The 21,707-nt window shown below is 42.2% G+C and overlaps 2 protein-coding genes across 2 annotated transcripts in view; both read right to left on the minus strand.

Annotated features, from left to right (window-relative positions):
* Positions 1-12,582: 12,582 nt before the first annotated feature.
* Positions 12,583-16,144, minus strand: TMEM42 (transmembrane protein 42). Its single transcript, XM_036883900.2, has 3 exons — positions 15,889-16,144; positions 13,947-14,093; positions 12,583-13,229 (listed from the first exon to the last, which is right to left on the minus strand). The coding sequence occupies exons 1-3, from the start codon at positions 16,078-16,080 to the stop codon at positions 13,089-13,091; spliced, it is 480 nt and encodes a 159-aa protein (XP_036739795.2). The 5' UTR covers positions 16,081-16,144; the 3' UTR covers positions 12,583-13,088.
* Positions 16,145-20,287: 4,143 nt separating this feature from the next.
* Positions 20,288-21,707, minus strand: part of KIF15 (kinesin family member 15) — a 167,600-nt gene continuing 166,180 nt past the window's right edge. The window contains exons 33-35 of the mRNA XM_057497184.1: positions 21,142-21,307; positions 20,742-20,873; positions 20,288-20,431 (exon numbers count right to left, since the gene is read on the minus strand). Coding sequence (XP_057353167.1) covers positions 20,369-20,431; positions 20,742-20,873; positions 21,142-21,307 — 361 coding nt within the window. The 3' untranslated portion in view covers positions 20,288-20,368. The remainder of the gene's footprint in view (positions 20,432-20,741; positions 20,874-21,141; positions 21,308-21,707) is intronic.

Consider the following 21,707-nt stretch of genomic DNA (forward strand, 5'->3'; position numbering starts at 1 on the left):
AACAGACCCACAGACCAGTGGAACAGAATAGAGAGCCCAGATATAAACCCAAGCATATATGGTCAATTAATAGACAATAAAGGAGCCATGGATATACAATGGGGAAATGACAGCCTCTTCAATAGCTGATGTTGGCAAAACTGGACAGCTACATGTAAGAGAATGAAACTAGATTGCTGTCTAACCCCATAAACAAAAGTAAACCCAAAATGGATCAAAGGCCTGAATATAAGTCATGAAACCATAAAACTCTTGAAGGACAACATAGGCAAAAATCTCCTGAATATAACATGAGCAAACTTTTCCTGAATGCATCTCCTTGGGAAAGGGAAACAAAAGCAAAAATGAACACATGGGACTACATCAAGCCAAAAAGCTTCTGTACAGCAAAGGACACCATCAACAGAACAAAAAGGCATCCTACAGTATGGGAGAATATATTTGTAAATGACATATCTGACAAGGGGTTAACATCCAAAACATATAAAGAATTCACATGCCTCAACAACTAAAAAGCAAATAACCCAGTTAAATAATTGGTGGAAGATATGAACTAATTTAGATGGCCAACAGGCACATGAAAAGATGCTCCACATCACTAATTATCAGGTAAATGCAAATTAAAACCATAATGAGATAACACCTAACACCAGTTAGGATGACCACCACCCAAAAGACTAAGAACAACAAATGCTGGTGAGGATGCAGAGAAAGGGGAACCCTCCTGCACTGCTGGTGGGAATGTAAACTAGTTCAACCATTGTGGAAAGCAATATGGAGGTTCCTAAAAAACCTGAAAAATAGAAATACCATTTGACCCGGGAATTTCACTCCTAGGAATTTACCCAAAGAATACAAGTTCTCAGATTCAAAAAGACATATGCACTCCTATGTTTATTACAGCAATATTTACAATAGCTGAGATATGGAAGCAACCTAAGTTTCCATCAGTAGATGAATGGATAAAGAAGATGTGGTACATATATACAATGGAATACTACTCAGCCATAAGAAAGAAACAAGTCCTACCATTTGCAAAAACATGGATGGCGCTGGAGGATGTTATGCTCAGTGAAATAAGCCAGGCAGAGAAGGATAAGTACCAAATGATTTCCCTCATTTTTGAAGTATAACAATGAAGCAAAACTGAAAGAACAAAATAGCAGCAGATTCACAGACTCCAAGAAGGGACTAGTGGTTACCAAAGGGGAGGGGTGGGGGAGGGCAGGTGGGGATGGGGAGAGAAGGGGATTGAGAGGTATTATGATTGGCACACATGGTGTGGGGGGGATCATGGGGAAGACAGTGTAGCACAGAGAAGGCATATAGTGACTCTGTGGTATCTTACTATACTGATGGGCAGTGACTACAATTGGGTATGGAGGGGGCTTAATAATATGGGTGAATATAGTAACCACATTGTTTTTCATGTGAAACCTTCATAAGAGTGTATATCAATAATGCCTTAATAAAAAAAAAGAACTTAGCCCACTAGAGTGGCCAATTAAAAAAAATGGCTAGGGACATAAGACAAGGAATCAAAAAGATGGGAAAGGAGTAAGACACTATTAAGATTGACCAGACTTTTTGAGAGAAATCTTCTGCATCCGTGGATGTTTTCTTGCCCTTGTCTAGCTTGGATTAACACATAGTCTACAGGCACCTGATCATCTACATTTGCTCTCTTACAGCACTAAACTAAGTTTTCTACCTTTATCTTACATCTACCTACCACTTCAGCATTTTATTAAAAATAATAATAATAATAATAATAAAGGGAGAAATGTGGGATCCACATATAAATCAAGTATAAAAATCAAACGAATATTCATATTTGACCTGATTGTTTATAGTTCATGATGCATGATCAAAACTGAAAGTTTCTGTGATGACTGCCCTTGCACTGTTCACCATGTAAGAACTTGTTCAATATGCTTCAGAAGATTGGAGACTGACGAGAATTAGGCTTGGGGTGGATTAATGATTGTGCATTGAGCATTGACTCCACTATACAGAATTTTATTGTTGTTAACAACCATTTGATCAATAAATATGAGAGATGCCCTCTCAAAAAAAAAAAAAAAAAAAAGATTGACCAGACTGATTTTTTAAGTACCTTCTAAAAAATAAATATGGTTCTTGAAGTTTGAAAAATTCAGTGAACAGATTATAGACATAATTGAAGATGAATTTGTGAACTAGAAAATAAATCAGAAGCAAACACCATACTGCAGCCTAGAAAAATAGAAAGTAAACATGAATGAGCAGTTTAGAGATGTGGAAGCTCAACTGAGAAGGTCTGAAAAACAAATAATAGAAGTTTTGGAAGGTGAGAATCAAGAATGGTGGTACAGCAGCAAAGTGATAATGCTGAGAAGTATCCAGAATAAATGAGAAACATGAATCCTATTATTTAAGAATTACAAAGAATGGCAAACAGGCTAAAAAGTAGTAAATACCTATTGTAAAAATTAAATCTCTCTCCCATCCCAGACCCTCACACTCTCTTTCCAGAGGCAACAAGTGTGAAGTATCTTTCCAGTTTTCTCTGCCATAAACAAATACTTATTTATATAGGTGGGAGCTTTCTCGAGACAATTCTGTACCTTTTTTCCCCTCTCTTTCTTAAATATACCTTAGAATTTATTTCCTAAACATCCAAGTATATCTCATTCCTGTTAGTGGCTACTATTGTCTCTGAGTGAGCATTTAGACTGTTTCAAATTTTATATGCTACAACGTCCTTATACACAGTGTCTTTGCTTTTATGTGTAACAATATTTGTAACATAAATCTTCCAAATTAGAATTGATCTGTCACAGTATATATGCATCTTTAATTTCAGTAAATGCTGCTGTACAGTCTTCCAGTCACTGTCAGTGACTCTCCCACAAAGATGGAAAGATGCCTTAAAAAAACAAAAAAACAGAAAAGATGGCAATGTGAGATGTGAGACCGAACACTCCTCCCAAAACCCCATATAATACAAAAATATAGCAAATACAATGAATCCTGAAAGAGCAACTGGAAAGAAGACTACGACAGAGTGGCTACATCTGGGGAAAAGAAAAGATCTCATGGAAAAGGGTAAAGTAGCAAAGCCACATTACGGCGGGACCCAAGCCCTCACACCACCCCAGCTCACAGGAGAGAGGAAGAGAAATGGAGCAGGGAGAGGGTAGAAGCCTAAACTGCTGAACACCCAGCCCTGGAGATCTGCTCTGGGAGCCCGAACCCACATTACATGGTGCTCTGGAGATTAGTGGGGTTGGAAAGCTAAGACAGGGAGAATACCTGGAAGACTGAGATTCCAGCCACTTGTGCAGAACAGGTACCCAGAACTGGTCACTCCAGGACAAAAGAAAGGCGGGTACTATGAAAGACTTCCCAACAGACAGAGGGCTGCAAAAAGGGCAAGGATAACAGAGAGCATGCTGCCTGGAAGAAAGGACAGGTGGACAAAATCATCCTGGCACACTCAGCCCAGCAGGATGGGGACTCTCAGGAGCTACAGGTGCTCCATCCCCCTGGCTGGCAATGGGTGCCAAGGCCCCCCACAGCAATACACAGCTGCTGCTTGTTCCAACTTCCCAGCACTGTTTGGCAAACCTGCTGCCCCTGCCATTGCACCAGACCAGCCATAGGATGGCTCCACCTATGGCAGCAAGAGGGGAATAATGCAGAGGCTGTTCCCTGAGCACTTGGCCCACTGGCCCTGGCAGTGGAGGCAGACACAGCAGCTGGGAAGAGGAAAGACCTCTTTTCTCCCAGCAGAAACAGGTGCCACGTGACTGAAACTCCTGCCATTGCTTGTGAGGTTGAGCAGCTCCAGAAAGTAGAGCTTCTGGGCACTACAGGGTGCCAACGACACAATTTTATTATTCCATAGTAGTCACTAGGAATATGAAGTGGCAAAAGAACCTGGTACAAACCAAAATCCTTCAAACACCAGAAAGAGAGCTAAGTGAAACTGAAATCACCAATCTTCCTGAGAAAGATTTCAAAATAAAAATCATAAACATGCTCATGGAGCTACAGAAAAATATTTAGGACATCAGGAAGGAATGCAAGAAAGTACATAGAAACATTGAAAAACACAGTATCTGAAACAAAACACACAGTGGAGGGATTTAAAAGCAAATTAGAGGGCGTACAGGAAATGGTAAATGAAATAGAATTAGAAAACAGGAATACAAAGTAGCTGAGTCACAGAGAGAATAAAGGATTTCTAGGATTGAAAGAATACTAAGAGAACTGTGTGACCAATTGATATGGAACAATATTCACATTATAGGGGTAACAGAAGAAGGAGAGAGAGACAAAAGGATAAAAAGTGTTTTTGAGGAGGTAATTGCTGAAAAATTCCTCAATCTGGGGAAGGAGATAGCCTCTCAGGCCATGGAGGTGCACAAATTGCCCAATACAAGGGAAGCAAGGAGGACAACACCAAAACATACATTAATTAAAATGGCAAAGAACAAGGACAAGTACAGAGCATTAAAAGCAGCAAGAGAGAGAAAAAAGATCACATACAAAGGAAAACCCATCAGGCAATCATTAGACTTCTCAACAGAAACCTTATGGGCCAGAAGGGAGTGGCATGAGATATTTAATGCAATGAAACAGAAGGGCCTTGAACCAAGAATACTCTACTTGGCAAGATTGTCATTTAAATTTGAAGCAAGAATTAGACAAATTTCAGATAAGCAGAAGTTGAGGGAATTTACCTCCTACAAACCATCTCTACAGTGGATTTTGGAGGGACTGCACTATATGGAAGTGCTTCTAAGGCTGAATAGCTGTAACCACAGAAAATAAAACCAAAATAAAGGAAGTAGCCCAATTAATTGCTAAGCAAATGCAAAATTATATCAGCTACTCCAAAAGACAGTCAAGGGATACACAAAAAGTACAGAAAATGACACCTAACATATAAAGAGTGGAGGACGAAAAAAAAGAAGGGAGGGGAAAAAAGAACTTTTGGATTGTGTTGAAATAGTATATAAGTGAGTTAATTTAGATTGTTAGATAGTAAAGAAGCTGCCCTTGAACCTTTGGTAACCACGAATCTGAAGCCTGCAATGGCAATAAGTACATACCTATCAATAATCACCCTAAATATAAATGGTCTGAATGCACCGATCAAAAGACATAGAGTCACTGAATGGATAAAAAAAACAAGTCCATCTATAGGCTGCCTAAAAGAAACTCACTTCAAACCCAAAGACATACACAGACTGAAAGTGAAGGGATGGAAAAAGATATTTTGTGCAACTAATAGGGAGAAAAAAGCAGGAGTTGCAGTACTTGTATGAGACAAAATAGACTTCAAAACAAAGAAAGTCACAAGAGACAAAGAAGGACATTACATAATGACAAGGGGTCAGTGCAATAAAAGGATATAACTATTATAAATATCTATGCACCCAACACAGGATCACCTACATATATCAAACAAATACTAACAGAATTAAAAATGGAAATAGAATGCAATGCATTCATCTTAGGAGACGTCAACACACCACTCACTCCAAAGAACAGATCAACCAGACATAAAATAAGTAAAGAGAAAGAGGCACCAAACAACGTATTAGAACAGATGGACCTAATGGACATCTACAGAACACTTCATCCAAAAGCAACAGGATACATGGTCTTCTCAAGTGCACATAGAACACTTTCAAGAATATATCATATACTAGGCCACAAAAAGAGCCTCAGTAAATTCAAAAAGATTGAAATTGTACCAACCAGCTTCTCAGATCACAAAGGTATGAAATTAGAAATAAATTACACAAGGAAAATGAAAAGTCCCACAAACACATGGAGGCTTAATAACATGCTATTAAATAATCAATGGATCAATGACCAAATAAAAACAGAGAACAAGCAATATATGGAGACAAATAACAATGATAATTCAATGCCACAAAATTTGTGGGACACAGTGAAGGCTGTGCAAAGAGGGAAGTATATTGCAATACAGGCCTACCTCAGGAAAGAAGAACAATCCCAAATGAACAGTCTAAACTCACAATTAATGAAACTAGAAAAGGAATAACAAATATGGCCCAAAGTCAGCAGAAGAAGAGACATAATAAAGATTAGAGCAGAAATAAATAAAATCGAGAATAAAACAACAGAAAGAATCAATGAAACCAAGAGCTGGTTCTTTGAGAAAATAAATAAAATAGATAAACACCTAGAAAGACTTATCAAGAAAAAAGAGTCCACACACATAAACAGAATCAAAAACGAGAAAGGAAAAATCACTATGGACACCACAGAAATACAAAGAATTATGAAAGAGTACTATGAAAAATTATATGGTACCAAAATGGATAACCTGAAAGAAATGGACAACTTTCTAGAAAAATACAATCTTCCAAGGCTGACCAAGGAAGTAACAGAAAATCTGTATAGACCAATTAACAGCAAAGAAATTAAACTGGTAATAAAAAAACTAAGAACAAAACGTTACTGAATTTTATTAAACATCAAGTGAAGACCTAATACCCATCCACCTTAAAGTTTTCCAAAAAGTAGAAGAAGTGGGAATACTTCCAAATTCATTCTATGAGGCCAGCATTACTCTAATACCAAAACCAAGCAAAGACACCACACAAAAAAAATTACAGACCAATATCCCTGATGAACATAGATGCAAAAATACTCAACAAAATATTAGCTAACCAAATTCACAAATGCATCAAAAAGATCATCCATCATTATTAAGTTGGATTCATCCCAAGGATGCAAAGATGCTACAACATTCTAAAATCCATCAACATCATCAACCACATCAACAAAAAGAAGGGCAAAAAACACATGATTATCTCCATAGATGCTGAAAAGCATTCGACAAAATTCAACAACCATTCATGATAAAAACTCTCAACAAAATGGGTATAGAGGGAAAATATCTCAACATAATAAAGACCATACATGACAAACACACAGCCAACATTATATGTAACAGTGAGAAGGTGAAAGCTTTTCCTTTAAGGTTGGGAGCAAGACAAGGATGCCCACTCTCCCCACTTTAATTCAACATAGTTCTGGAGGTCCAGGCCACAGCAATCAGACAACACAAAGGCACCCAGATTGGCAAGGAAAAAGTCAAAGCATCCCTGTTTGCAGATGACATGATATTGTACATAAAGAAACTCAAAAGAATCCACTCCAAAAACTACTAGATCTAATAACTGAATTCAGCAATGTTGCAGGATACAAAATTAATACAGAGAAATCTGTTGCATTCCTATACACTAATGATGAACCAGCAGAAAGAGAAATCAGGAAAACAATGACATTCACAATAGCATCAAAAAGAATAAAATACCTAGGAATAAACCTAACCAAGGAAGTGAAAGACCTATATCCTGAAAACTACAACACACTCTTAAGAGAAACTAAAGAGGACACTAATAAATGGAAATTCATCCCATGCTCTTGGGTAGGAAGAACTAATATTGTCAAAATGGCCATCCTGCCTAAAGCAATCTACAGATTCAATGCAATCCCTATCAAAATACCTACAGCATTCTTCAATGAACTAGAGCAAATAGTCCTAAAATTCATACGGAACCACAAAAGACGCTGAAAAGCCAAAGCAACCTGAGGAGGAAGAATAAAGCAGGGGGGAATTATGCTCCCTAACTTCAAGCTCTACTACAAAGCCACAGTAATCAAGACAATTTGGTACTGGCACAAGAACATATGCATAGACCAGTGGAACAAAACAGAGAGCCCAGATATAAACCCAAGCATATATGGTCAATTAATATATGTTAAAGGAGCCATGGACATACAATGGGGGAAATGACAGCCTCTTCAACAGCTGTTGTTGGCAAAACTGGACAGCTACATGTAAGAGAATGAAACTGGATTATTGTCTAACCCCATAAACAAAAGTAAACCCAAAATGGATCAAAGACCTGAATGTAAGTCATGAAACCATAAAACTCTTAGAAAAAAATACAGACAAAAATATCTTGGACATAAACATGAGCAACTTCTTCATGAACATATCTCTCCAGACTAGGGAAACAAAAGCAAAAATGAACAAGTGGGACTATATCAAACTAAAAAGCTTCTTAACAGCAAAGGACACCATCAATAGAACAAAAAGGCATCCTACAGTATGGGAGAATATATTCGTAAATGACATATCTGATAAGGGGTTAACATCCAAATTATATAAAGAGCTCATGCACCTCAACAAACAAAAAGCAAATAAGCCAATTAAGAAATGGGCAGAGGAGCTGAACAGACAGTTCTCCAAATAAGAAATTCAGATGGCCAACAGGCACATGAAAATATGCTCCACATCACTAATCATCAGAGAAATGCAAATTAAAACCAAAATGAGATATCACCTAACACCAGTAAGGATCGCCACCATCCGAAAGACAAACAACAACAAATGTTGGCGAGGCTGTGGAGAAAGGAGAACCCTCCTGCATTGCTGGTGGGAATGTAAATTAGTTCAACCATGGTGGAAAGCAGTATGGAGGTTCCTTAAAATGCTCAAAATAGAAATACCATTTGACCCAGGAATTCCACTCCTAGGAATTTACCCTAAGAATGCAGCAGCCCAGTTTGAAAAAGACAGATGCACCCCTATGTTTATCACAGCACTATTTACAACAGCCAGGAAATGTAAGCAACCTAAGTTTCCATCAGTAGATGAATGGATAAAGAAGATGTGGTATATAGACACAATGGAATATTACTCAACCATAAGAAGAAAACAAATCCTACCATTCACAACAACATGGATGGAGCTAGAAGGTATTATGCTCAGTGAAATAAGCCAGGCAGAGAAAGGCAAGTACCAAATGATTTCACTCATATGTGGAGTATAAGAACAAAGAAAAACTGAAGGAACAAAACAGCAGCAGAATCACAGAACCCACGAATGGACTTACAGTTACCAAAGGGAAAGGGACTGGGGTGGATGGGTGGGAAGGGAGGGATAACGGCAGGAAAAAGAAAGGGGGTATTATGATTAGCATGTATAATGTGTGAGGAGGGGCACAGGGAGGGCTGTGCAACACAAAGAAGACCAGTAATGATTCTACATCATCTTACTATGCTGATGGACAGTGACTGTAATGGGTTTTTGGGGGGGACTTGGTGAAGGGGGGAGCCTAGTAAACATGTTCTTCATGTAATTGTAGATTAATGATACCAAAACAAAAGTATAAAAAAATTAAAAAAAAACCACAGTGAGATATCACCTCACACCAGTTAGGGTGGCCACCATCCAAAAGATAAACAACAACAAATGTTGGCGAGGATGTGGAGAAAGGGGAAGCCTCCTACACTGCTGGTGGGAATGTAAACTAGTTAAACCATTGTGGAAAGCAGTATGGAGGTTCCTCAAAAAAAAAAAATAGAAATACCATTTGACCCAGGAATTCCACTTCTAGGAATTTACCCTAAGCATGCAGCAGCCCAGCGTGAAAAAGACATATACACCCCTATGTTTATTGCAGCACTTTTTACAATAGCTGAGATATGGAAGCAACCTAAGTTTCCATCAGTAGATGAATGGATAAAGAAGATGTGGCACATATACACAATGGAATACTATTCAGTCATAAGAAGAAAACAAATCCTACCATTTGCAGCAACATGAGATGGAGCTAGAGCTATTATGGTCAGTGAAATAAGCCAGGTGGAGAAAGACAAGTATCAAATGATTTCCCTCATCTGTGGAGTATAAGAACAAAGCAAAAACTGATGGAACAAAACAGCAGCAGAATCACAGAACCCAAGAATGGACTAATAGTTGCCTAAGGGAAAGGGACTGGGGAGGATGGGTGGGAAGGGAGGGATAAGGGGGGAAAGGGGGCATCACGATTAACACATATAATGTAGGGGGGCAGACACGGGAAAGGGAGTATAACAGAGAAGACAAGTAGTGATTCTATAGCATCTTACCATGTCGTCGTACAGTGACAATAATGGGGTACGGTTGAACTAGCTTACATTCCCACCAGCAGTGTAGGAGGGTTCCCCTTTCTCTGCATCCTCACCAGCATTTGTTGCTCTTAGTCTTTTTGGTGCTAGCCATCCTTACTGGTGTGAGGTGATATCCCATTGTGGTTTTAATTTGCATTTCCCTGATGATTAGTGATGTGGAGCATCTTTTCATGTGTCTATTGGCCATGTGAATTTCTTCCTTGGAGAACTGTCTCTTCATATCCTCTGCCCATTTGTTAATCGGGTTATTTGCTTTTTGGGTGTTGAGGCATGTAAGTTCTTTATATATTTTGGATGTTAACCCCTTGTCGGATACGTCATTTACAAATATATTCTCCCATACTGTAGGGATACCTTTTTGTTCCATTGTGGCTATTTCTTCTTACTTGCCTCACTGGTTCCTGACTCCTCAACACTGGAGTACCCAGACTCAGTCCTTGGATCCCTTCCCTCTAGATCTCATCCCATCTCATGGCTTAAAATACCAACTTTATGCTGAGCTCCATATGAGCTCCAGACTTGTATGTCCTATTGCCGACCCAACACCTCCACTGTTATGGATAATAAGCATCTTAAAATTAACAGGTTAAAAATTCATCTGTTTATATTCCTGCTCAATTCCACTCTTAATTTCATTCTTCATTGCTCAATCCAAAACCACGGGGGCATCACTGACCTTTGTCCTGTAACCTGTACACAACTCACTAGCAAACTCTGTTGGTTCTGCCTTCAGAACGCATCAGAGTCTGATCACTTATTACCTTCACTGCCACTAAAGCCTCCACCTCATCTCGCCTGAATGGCTGCAGTAGCCTCCCAACAGGTCTTTCTGCCTCTATACTTGTACTCTGTAGTTTGGGAAACCCTACAGTTTTCTTTTTCTATGAGAATGATTTAAGATACATCAGATCAGCTCTCTCTTCTACACCCTCAGAGTAAAATTCAAGTATCTTTGATGATCTATGACAGGCCCTGTATTATCTGGCCCCATCACATTCTGATTTGGCAATTAATTATTTGGGATGACACCAAATACACAAGCCAAAAAAGAATGAACTGAACTGCATCAGAATAAAAACTTTTGAGCTTTAAAGGGCATGATCAAGAAAGTGAAAGAGACAATCCACAGAATGGGAGAAAATATCTGTAAACCATATACAAGAGACTTGTATCCAAAATATTTAAAGAACATTCACAACTCAATAATTAAAATAAAAGCAACCCAGTTTAAAAAATGGGCAAAGGCTCTAAACAGACATTTCTCCAAAGAAGATATTCAAATGACCAATAAGCACAGAAAAATGCTTGACATCATTAGTCATTATGGGAATGCAAATCAAAACCACAACGATATAATTAGGATGACTATAACAAAAACGAAGGGCAAGAATAAGTGTCAGCAAGGTTGTTGGAACTCTCATACCTTGATGGTTGGAATGTAAAATGGTGCAGCTGCTTTGGAAAAGTCTGGCAGTTCTTTTAACAAATTACTCAACCCTGTGAACCTTAGTTTCCTCACCTCTAAAAGGGAAATAGTAAGAGTACGTCCCCACAGTGTGGCTGAAGCTCCAGTGTATCAAAGTGGGGCTAATCGATCAACATTCTGTGAATCACAGCTTTGCTGCGGCCTTTGTGGAGCTCAGAAAAGGCAGCTAAGTGTGCCTTGCTGTTTTTGAAGGAGTAGGTTTGCCAGGGAGCAATGAAGGGGAAGGGAATCGAAGGCAAAGGAAAAAGGCAAGCACAAAAGCATGGAGGCAGACCTGGACACGGGGCACTTGGAAACTACAAAGACGCAGATGCTTGGGGTGATTCAAGCAAGGAAGGGGAGAGGGTACTGGAGGCAGCAAGAGAGGAGATGGAGAGGTGGGCCAGGCCAGGTCCAGATCAGGAGGTGCCATGGCAGTTTTAGAAAGCTCATCTGTCAGCTGTGCAATGAGTGATGGAGAAAAGCCATGGTGGCGCTCTTGGGCAAGGAGGCAGGGCCAGCCTGGACATGACCCTTCTCCCCCCTGACCCACTGGCCAAGTACTCTCACTGGCAGGGGCTGTCTGGAGGCCTGGGGCCGACAATCAGGCTCAGGAGAGCTTAGAGGTCTCTAGGACATGTGGAGGAGCCCCCAGGGAACTGGAGCAGGCAAGTGTCATGTTTGAAACTACACACAGGGAGAGTGTGCAGGCTGCACACACACCATTTTGAGCCAGGAATTACAGTCATGTAATTCACATGTAAGACCCAAAAACATCATGGAGATCTGGGAAAGAAAGTGCAGAGAAGCCTAAAGGTCAAATGAGGGGGCCAGAGCAGCCTCTGGGCCAGTTTCCTTTCCTAGTAAGTAAAATATAACCAGGTCTCCAAGTGAGGTTAAGCTTTTCTCTTTGAGTACCAAGAGAATAGAAAGACTATCCTGAATTTGAGGGGTGCCAGCCTGGGTGATGTCAGCAAGGGGCCATGCACCCATGCAGCTGAGCCCCAGTCCCGAGGGAGGAGCTATCAGCTCCACTCCAGGAACTACAGCTCACCCCAGCTGCAATCTCTCACTCTAAAAAATAAGGATAAGAAAATATGAAAGAATTAAGATTCCATACCTGGTAGTTTTAACTTGCAAAGGAGTATTTATTAATCTAGTTTCCTTCTCTTACAATTATACACATGGCTTGATACATCAGCATGAAGCTGTCAGAAAGTTCCACCAGTCAGATTCAAATATTACAAACAAAACGCCTTTGTTAGACAACACGACTTCAACTGCAGCATGGTTTCAAGTCCATACATGAAGCAGAACAACCCCAGGGTCTCCAGCATCCACCAAGGCTCACCAGGTGGGCCCAGGAGCACAAGAATAAAAAGCACTGTGCAGATGTATCAAGAATGCTTCTGGCAAAACACCGCTGCACTGTTCTTCCCCTTGCAAAAGCTGGAACTATCCACCTTCAAGGCCGCCTGGTCAGATGCCTGCTTCCCTTGGGAGCGCCTCCCTCTGGCTGACGGTCAGAGGGCTTCACACCCAGATCACCCTAGAAAGTAATCTTTGCACATGCAAACCCATCAAAGCCTGCACCATCGCTGTCTTTCCAGCTGGTCTGTCCAGCCAACCGATGCTACTGCTGTTTGTGTGGAAGGGCCTTCCTGGCTGGCGGGAGGTTCCTGTGGATCAGGGTGAGGCCGCAGAGGATGAGGAATACTCCTCCCCACCACAAGACCTCCTGGCACTCTCCATACAGCACAAAGCCCAGGAAGGCCTGCAGGACAGAGACAGCTGTAAGGCCAGGCAGACGAGCCCAAAAGACTCAACCACGGTGGGTGGGCACAACCTCTCTCTCCTGACTGCCCCCCTAGGACAAGAGGGAAGGTCTGCAGACAAGTCTTGGACTTGACACCGAGCTTCACCTTGTACTCACTTCCCTCTCACCTGCAGATGTGGCAAGGATGCCTTCCTCACAGCAGTGGACACCACCCAGTGAAGTGCATGAGAAAGAGCAGCAGCGGCTGGCAGCTAGGCCTAGTGCACTGCTGCTGCCTGGTGCTCACTGACCAGCTGGCCTACCAAGGCCTCCCTCCCTGGACTGGGGACTGACTGGGCTCAGCCCCAGGTGGCTGACCTCAGGCTACCAGAGGGAAGAACCTCCCCTCCATCCTCCACGTCGCATGCTTAAGTTCACAGATCTGTAGGGGATAGATTGAACAGAGGCTGGACAGACTTCAGAATGATGGCTCCAGCCTGGAGGGGCAGCCAGCAGCATAGGCTTTTTTATAGCTGGACTTCATTCCCATCTAACCTGAGAATCACTTTAAGTCTGAGAGATTGGACGAGCAGTCACAAGGGGTCAAGCCACAGCCCAACCTCTGCTTTGAGTCCTGGCCTTTTTCCCCGTCTGGGAAAGCAGGGATTCCCCAGTTCACCCAGAACTCCACCAAAACCCAGGACTGGCACAGGAGAAGGCACCCAGGCCACTCACCGAGCTGAGGATGTTTGAAAAAGTCACTGTGACAGATGCAATGGCTGAAGACATGGAGAAACTGAGGCCCCGACTAAAGAACATCCACATCAGAGAATTAGTGGTTGCCATCACCATGAAACCCAAGATGCAGAAGACCATGTTCACCTGCAGGAGAAAGCATCACTGCAGCCACGCTGAGTCCAGATGGCGAGCTGCAGCCCCCCTCACAGCACACCCAGATTTGTGATTAAAGGCAGCTGGGCCTCTTTTGTGATCCCACCATAGCCTGGGTAGAGGGGTGGTCCTCTGAGCTTTCCTGCACAGGATTTCACTTAAGCCTGAGGGCAGCATCTCTTATCTTACACCTGAAACAAAATAGAAGACATTTATTTGGCCATTTTGCTGGCCATGTGACCTTGGGCAGAAGTAAAATGCAAACACCAGTCCTTATTGGTCCCATAGTGACCAATGCCTGAGAATCAGTTCGACAGCCAAGTTATTACTGGGTATGTAGTATGAGGAAATCAGGGGCAGACTTCTCACTTCCCCAGATCAGGTAAAGTATGAATTAGCCTGTCTCCCCCATCCTGTGCAGGCTATAGCCCTCTCAGGCTGGTCTCACTGGGCATTCTTCAGTTACTATCGTGTCAGGCCCTGTGCTAAGTGTTTTAAGTGCATTCTCCTCTGTTCCTCAACTTTGCTTTGCAGATGATCTGAGGCAGTACGTAACTTTTCTAGTGGTGGGAACCACCAAGATCCAAAGCCAGGGAGTGTAGCGCCACTGTCAACCAGGACACAGCCCTGCCTAGGGAAGACACCACCTGAGACCGTTCGACTGGGGGACTCAGGCATCACTTGAAGTATGAACATTTTTCTTTCTTCCTTTTTTTTTTGCCCCCTTAAGGAGAGAGCTTTCAGAGAAAAGAGGATCTTAGAAGCCTCCTACACAAAGGACATGTAGGCCCCCTTGCTTGGTTTCCAGTGAGAAACCCCCTGCCAACAGAGTTGCTTCCTCTGGGGGGTGAGGGGTGGGGTGCCCATTTAAACATCAAACTCTTTATTTCTTGTAAGATTTCCAGCTGATTATATGTAGTGACTTGAGGAAAGCGGGTCTTTGTATAATTTATACTCGTGTTGTATGCGCCAGTGGCAGCCTGTTTACACAGTTAGAAAGGCCTGGTGCACAACTGGAAAGACTAGTAAACCTCACAGCTCAACCATTCATGTTATTCTGGGCCACTTACTCCGAAATTTACACCAAAAAGGTCACTAACCTCAAACATGGCAGCTCCCACTGGCTTAGCCCTAAACAGTCATAAACCTAAAGGATCAGTCTGTCCACCGTCAGCTCAAAGCCTAGCTCTGGGTGGCAAATGCAATGAAACCCCTCCAGCAGGAAAAACTGGCCTATGACTCGGGACCGGAGAGGTAAAGATGCGCACTTTAACAGACGGGGGCAGAGGGTTCAGGAGTTCTCAGCGTCAAGAGGATCGTCCAGGCTTCCCTTATACCTAGGGCATCTTAAACCCCCAATTTTCCAGGGTAGACCAATCAAAACACTCATTAATTATGGAGTGAAGAGATGGGCAACAGGCCATCCATCTTAAGAGTCACCTGGAGATAACTGTTCAGGCACAAGGGGCTTAAAATTTGAGTGGATGTAGGAGGCGTGCGTCTTCCACGACGTAGAACCAGCCCCATCGGACAAATACCAGGTCCCTGCTGGTAAGGGAAGACGCCTCGGTCCCCGTCTCTTGGGCCTACAGCGGAGGGGGCTCTGACGAGACTTACAGCCCAGACACTCTCCCGCCCCAGCTGACTGCAGCGCCCGAGGCGAACGGGGCGGCGCAGACCGGCGGGGTTGAGGCGGCGCCCTGCGCCCCGCCCGCCCCTGCCCGTAGCCCCGCAGCTCCCCTCCGCCGCCCTTCCCCGCCCGCCGCAGCAGAGCCCCGGGGTCGACCTCGCTGCCGAAGGCCAGCTTGGCGGAGGTGGCGGCCAGGGCACCGAAAGTGCCGGCGCACAGGCAGTTGAACACGCCCCAGAAGCGGCGCCGCATCGCGCCTGCCTGGAGGTGCGGGAGAAACCCCGCCGGTGCGGCGGGGTAGGCGACCGCACACCCGAGGCCGCTGCGAGAACGCGGCCACCCGACCATGGCGACTGCCGCTACCGCCCCGAGCCCGTCCTGCGTCCCCGCGTGGCCGGGCACGCACCGCGATTGGACGGCGGCCCGCGATTGGACGGCGGCCTCACATGACGCGGCGCTCACGTGAGCGGGGAAGCCAACTCGGGCTCTGAGGGGTAGGGGTGGCTGCCTGCATCTGGATTAGGTTTATCCGAGAGCGCTGGGGCCCCGGACCACGGTACCTTTGCTTTTGCTGTACAGTAAATATTCCTGTGCTAGCGGTTTCGATCCTTTGCCGCCAGATGTGGCCCACCATGGGTTTCCCCCGGGAATTTGTTTTAAAATGCCGAATGCCACCTCCGGTACCCCCTCCATCATCCCTGCTGTCAATCTTCATTTGAAGGAGACCCCCCTCAGGAGGTCAACATGCACCTTCCGGTTTGGGAAGCGCAAAATGGAGATGCTTCGGCAGAGGGCGCTGGATACCTCCAGGCGCAGCAAGAAGGCGGGCGCTTCTGACAAATGAAAAGGCCTAGGCACCGAGAGACTATAATTAGATGAAAACAAGCCATCCATAATCGCTCCATGTACTACAGATATCAGGACTAACATTAATTTTCCATGGACTTAAATGTGTTTAAAATGTGTCCGTTTAAAAAGTAGTACATTTTTTTGGAAATAAAGAGCTGTTTAAAAATAGTGTGTAAGGACTACTTCCACTCTCCAGGAAAATCATTAGAGAACTCTTTATGCATATTTAGTTTCATATATAGTTCACATTAAAGGACAAATATGTGTAGGACTTTTTAAAAACATGATTTCACAATGAACATACAGTTGAGCACCATTTTTTTTCCATTTAGAAAGTTTCTGTTAAAGTCCTTCCCCCCCCCCCCCTCTCAGAGTGGTTTTGTGGTTCTAATAAAAGCAGTTAACCCTGTAACTCCCATGTGATATAAACTGTCCCATTTTGCAGTTGAGGAAATCATGCCTCAGAGAGGCACCGGGCACCCTAGATCAAAGATGATCCCCTCTGAAAGCTGTTACTTGGAACTTACAGGCAATCAAGTGGTATTGCATTTGATCAATTCTGTATGCTTTAAAGACAATAAAATGAGTGTTCCTGGAACAAATGAATTCTCCATCAGTACTAGAAGTTGAGCTGAGCATCTCAGAGCCATCTCCTCTTGTCAGTCAATTACTCCCCTATCTTCACACCAGTCCTAAGGTTGTATGCCTGTCTCCCTGTCAGCCTGCCAGCTGCTAGTGCAAGGGCAAATTTGCTTTTCTAGGTCTCAGGTGCCCAGCACAGGACCCTGTTACAATGACGATAGTTGAGTTGACACCAACCTTGGCCACTGTTGAGGGAAGTAATCCATCATGCCTCCAGACAAAGCTCTCATGTGCACACACACACAATCACTGAGTAGGAATCTTGTTAAAATGAAGATTCTGGTTTAGGTCTGAAGCTGAATTGAGATTCTGCATTTCAAACAGACTACCAGATTGTGCTAATGCTGCGGATGGGAGGATCACACTGAGTAGCAGGGCCCTTGAGTGTCCTCAATGCACTCACTCACCTGGCAGCATACCTATCTCCCTAACCTGGCTGTCAGGGCAGAAGCCAACCAAGCCTGTTTCCTCTTTGTTCCTGCTACAGTGCCTAATACTATGACCAGCTCATGTCCTTGCTTGAACAGACTATAGTTTGATTACAAAATATAAATAAAACTTGAAAACTTACTAATAGCAGCAACATGATGTAAACTAGAGCACCTGGGACAGTGTGGATGGGAAAATACCTCAGTCCAAATTTATCAAAAAAGCAATTAAAGCAAATCTCAAAGATGCCCTATGGGCAAAAGATTCCCCACTGAGTTCTGGGAGACTTATTCAAATTCTCTCTTACCATTACGAGTGAGAAGTCACAAATTTGAGAGGCCTTAGGGGCAAGGAGGGTATTTAAATGTGTGCGAAGCCCTTGGTGTGAGAAAGTAGGGATGGCTGGGGCCTGATGGCCCAGGTAATTATCTTGTGTGTCTATTGCTCCCTCTCTACCCTTACTTCAGTCTCTTTCTCTCTCTTCTCTCTTTTCATATTTTTTCCATTTCTCTGCCTCTTCTTTCAGTTAAACAAAGGAGTACACACTCTTTGCCATGCCCTATTCAAGAAAGCGAAGTTACCAGGGTAACTCCACTTCTTGAGTTCTGGCTTTTGCAAAAATCTCAGTTCAAATTCCCTGTCCTGAGCTGGCCTAAGGCTTTACTGTGTTCCAAAAAAAGATGTGTCAAAGTCTTAATCCCCAGGACCTGCAAAGGTGACCTTATTTGGGTCATTGCAGATGGCATCAAATTAAGACAAGGTCATAAAGGTACGCCATAATCTGACTGGTGTCTTTATAAGAGACAGAGACACAAGGAAGAATGCCATGTGACCATGAAGGCAGCGACTGGGGTGATGCATCTACAAACCAAGTATTGCTGGCAACACCACAAGAGGAAGGCATGGAAGAGACTCTCCATGGAGACCTCAGAGAACAGCTTTGCCAAAGCCTTGATTTTGTACTTTCAGCCTCCAGAACTGTGAGAGAATAAATCTGTTGTTCTACACCCACTGGTTGTGCCACTTTGTTGCAGTAGCCCTAGGAAACTCATTCAGGTACGAAGCCCAAGCCTCCTCATTACCAGCTGTGGCAGCCCACTTTGGCCCACTTCCAAGGCAGTCAACTGCCTGTCTAGGCAGCCACAGACTGCTCTCTCTCTTCCAGTGAATTTTAGTGCCTTTGTCATTTCTGGCTTTTAGGAATTTACTACTATTTTTGAGACTTCAACTGTGCATTAATTTAAAAAAATTTTTCCTTCAGCTCTACTGAAGTATAATTTACAAACCATAAAATCAACCCATTTTGAGTGTAGTTTAATTTTTGGTAAATTTATAGACTTCTGAAACCATCACCACAAACCAGTTGTAAAACACGTCCACCACATCAAAAAGTTCCCTTATGCCCATATGATCATTCCCACTCTTATCCCCAAGCAATCAATGGTTTGCCTTTTGTCTCCAGTTTTGCCTTTTCCGGACCTTTCACATAAATAGGATCATGCAATATATGGTCTTCTTGGTCTGGCTTCTTTCACTTAAAATGATCACCCATCCCACCCCAGGGTTCACCCATGTTATAGCACATTATCAGTTTGTCTCTTTTTTACTGCCAAGTAGTATTTCATAATATGTAAAAAAGTGTTCAAAATCATTAGTCATAGGAAAACATAATATAACACTACACAACCACAGGGACGACTTACTGTAAAAAATTTAACAATAGCAAGTGTTGGTAAGGGTATAGAGAAATTAGAACACAGTGCTGGTGGGAATGTAAATGGTGCAGCCAAATAGTATATTTGGGAAACAGGCAATGTCTTAAAAAGTTAAGCACATGGTTACCAAATGACCCAGCAATTTCACTCCTAAGTATCTACTCAAAAGATATAAAATATGAGTCTGCATCAAGACTTATACACAAATATCTATAGCAGCATTATTCTTAATAGCCCCAAACTGCCAATAGTTCAAATGTACATAAAATAGTGAGTAAATAAATGTGGCATATCTGCACACTGGAATATTATATTCACAATAAAAAGGAATGAAGTGCTGATACACAGAAGATCCTTGAGGGCAGAGGTCACACTATGGTGACCAGTGTCTGGCATATAGTAGGTGCTCTTTAAGTAAATGTTGAATGAGTAAGTGAATGAACAATGTAAATCACTTTATTAAATTATTTTTTAATGATTTTATTATATTTTGAAAAATGGCCATATTTACAGTCATAAAAAATGCTTATGACACTACTTAAAGTAGGAACACAAAAGTAATCTATATTAACAAGTTTGCCTTTCATACAGGCTGGACAGACAGTCATTAACCTCATGGCAAGTTTTGGAAGCACCATATGTTGTTAGAGCTTCTGAAATAAGATGCAAAGGAGATTATGGCAGTATCTAAGGGAAAAATGATCTGGCCAACATTTACTGTAAACCTTAGCAACAGGCTTTTATTTTTAAAAGGCAAAAGGTTTTCCCAGTACTTAGAGATGATTTAAAGCTTTGATGGGGTGGTAACTCCAAACAGCAGTTTGCCACTGGCATAGGGTGTGTATGAACACAAAATGTTCATCAGAATCTTGAGGGCCAGCTCCCACCACCAAACACACAGTTGATAATTACAGCTCTACTAAGTGCACAAAGATAGGTTTTGCTTTTATTAAGAGGAAAAAAGTTTCCAAACAAGGTAAACTTGTAGTTGACCAGGATCCTTAAGATTCGTTCTTTTTCTTTTCTTTTAAAAACACATTCTCAACACGTAGCTTTTCTAATACCTGATAAGTAATTTTTAAAAAAACAGAAAAAAAAATTAAGGCTGTAATTCTTACAGGAAGAATTATTCTTGGCATTCACTGAACTTATATTTCAAAATAAGACTGCAATTTTCAATTTTAAACTACTTAATATTAAACAAGAATCTAATGTGTAAAACTGACTGAATTATGCTTAGAATAGCAATGACTGAATTTTTTAAATCAGGAAGTTCCCTGAAGAAAGCAGTTAGGTGATTCAATAACTAAATTTTAATTAAGTAATCATTTTAAAACCAGATTGAGTTTATTCAGAATAATTTTCAGAGTTTACCTCAGCAAGTCTGATATTTTCCTTCTTTAGCCGCACTACGTACTGAATCTTTTGATGCAGGTTTTGGTGACCTGCCAACTTTCCATTTTCTTCAGTAAGACATTCCACCTGCTTCCTTAACATTTCCTTCTCCTGCAGGTAAATCAACCCAGGAAAGAGAAATGGAGCTGCTCTTAATTACTCTTTTAATGTAACATTACTTAATGCCTCACTTAATGCCTCCCAAAAGGGCTCAGGGAGGGTGAGACACGCCCAGATTCCCAACTTTCATGACCACATGTTCACGTACACTAGAGCAACTCTGAACCATAGGACACCCAATCACAGAAATGAGTCAACTGCTGACTGCGTCTCTTAATTCACATGTTTTAAGTACATCAAAAAACAGCACACAAATCACCTGGAATATTCTTTCCTTTTCTTCATACAACTCCTCGAGCTTTGATCTCAGTTGTTCCTTTTCTTGGAATGCTTTAGACTCTAAAGTTCTGGTTCGCTCGACCTCCTCAGTCATTCTAAGGCATTCTGTGTCTTTGCTCTGAAGGGTACTCTGGACTTCCTCTAGGCTGTAACAGTAAACATAACTTCATGGTATTCCACAGGAACATAGTTACAGAACAGTACCAAATTAGACATTTTCCACTAAAATGCAGAATTTTTATTTTAAAAAAATCACTAATATTCAGCCCTCCCCTATAAACAGCAATGAAAGATAGCAAGACCTGCAAATATGCTCTTTGTTGTTTTAGTCAAGACTTTCATTTTGGATAATTCCAACCATTTTTTTTGATATCGATAATGTACAATTACATGAACAATATTACAGTTACTAGACTCCACCTATTATCGAGTCCCCCACACATACCACATTATAGTCACTGTCCACCAGCACACTAAGATGCGATACAATCACTACTTGTCTTCTGTGTTATACTGCCTTCCCTGTGTCCCCCCGCCACATTATGT

Source organism: Manis pentadactyla, chromosome 1 (assembly GCF_030020395.1).
Source record: "Manis pentadactyla isolate mManPen7 chromosome 1, mManPen7.hap1, whole genome shotgun sequence".
Lineage (NCBI taxonomy): Eukaryota > Metazoa > Chordata > Mammalia > Pholidota > Manidae > Manis > Manis pentadactyla.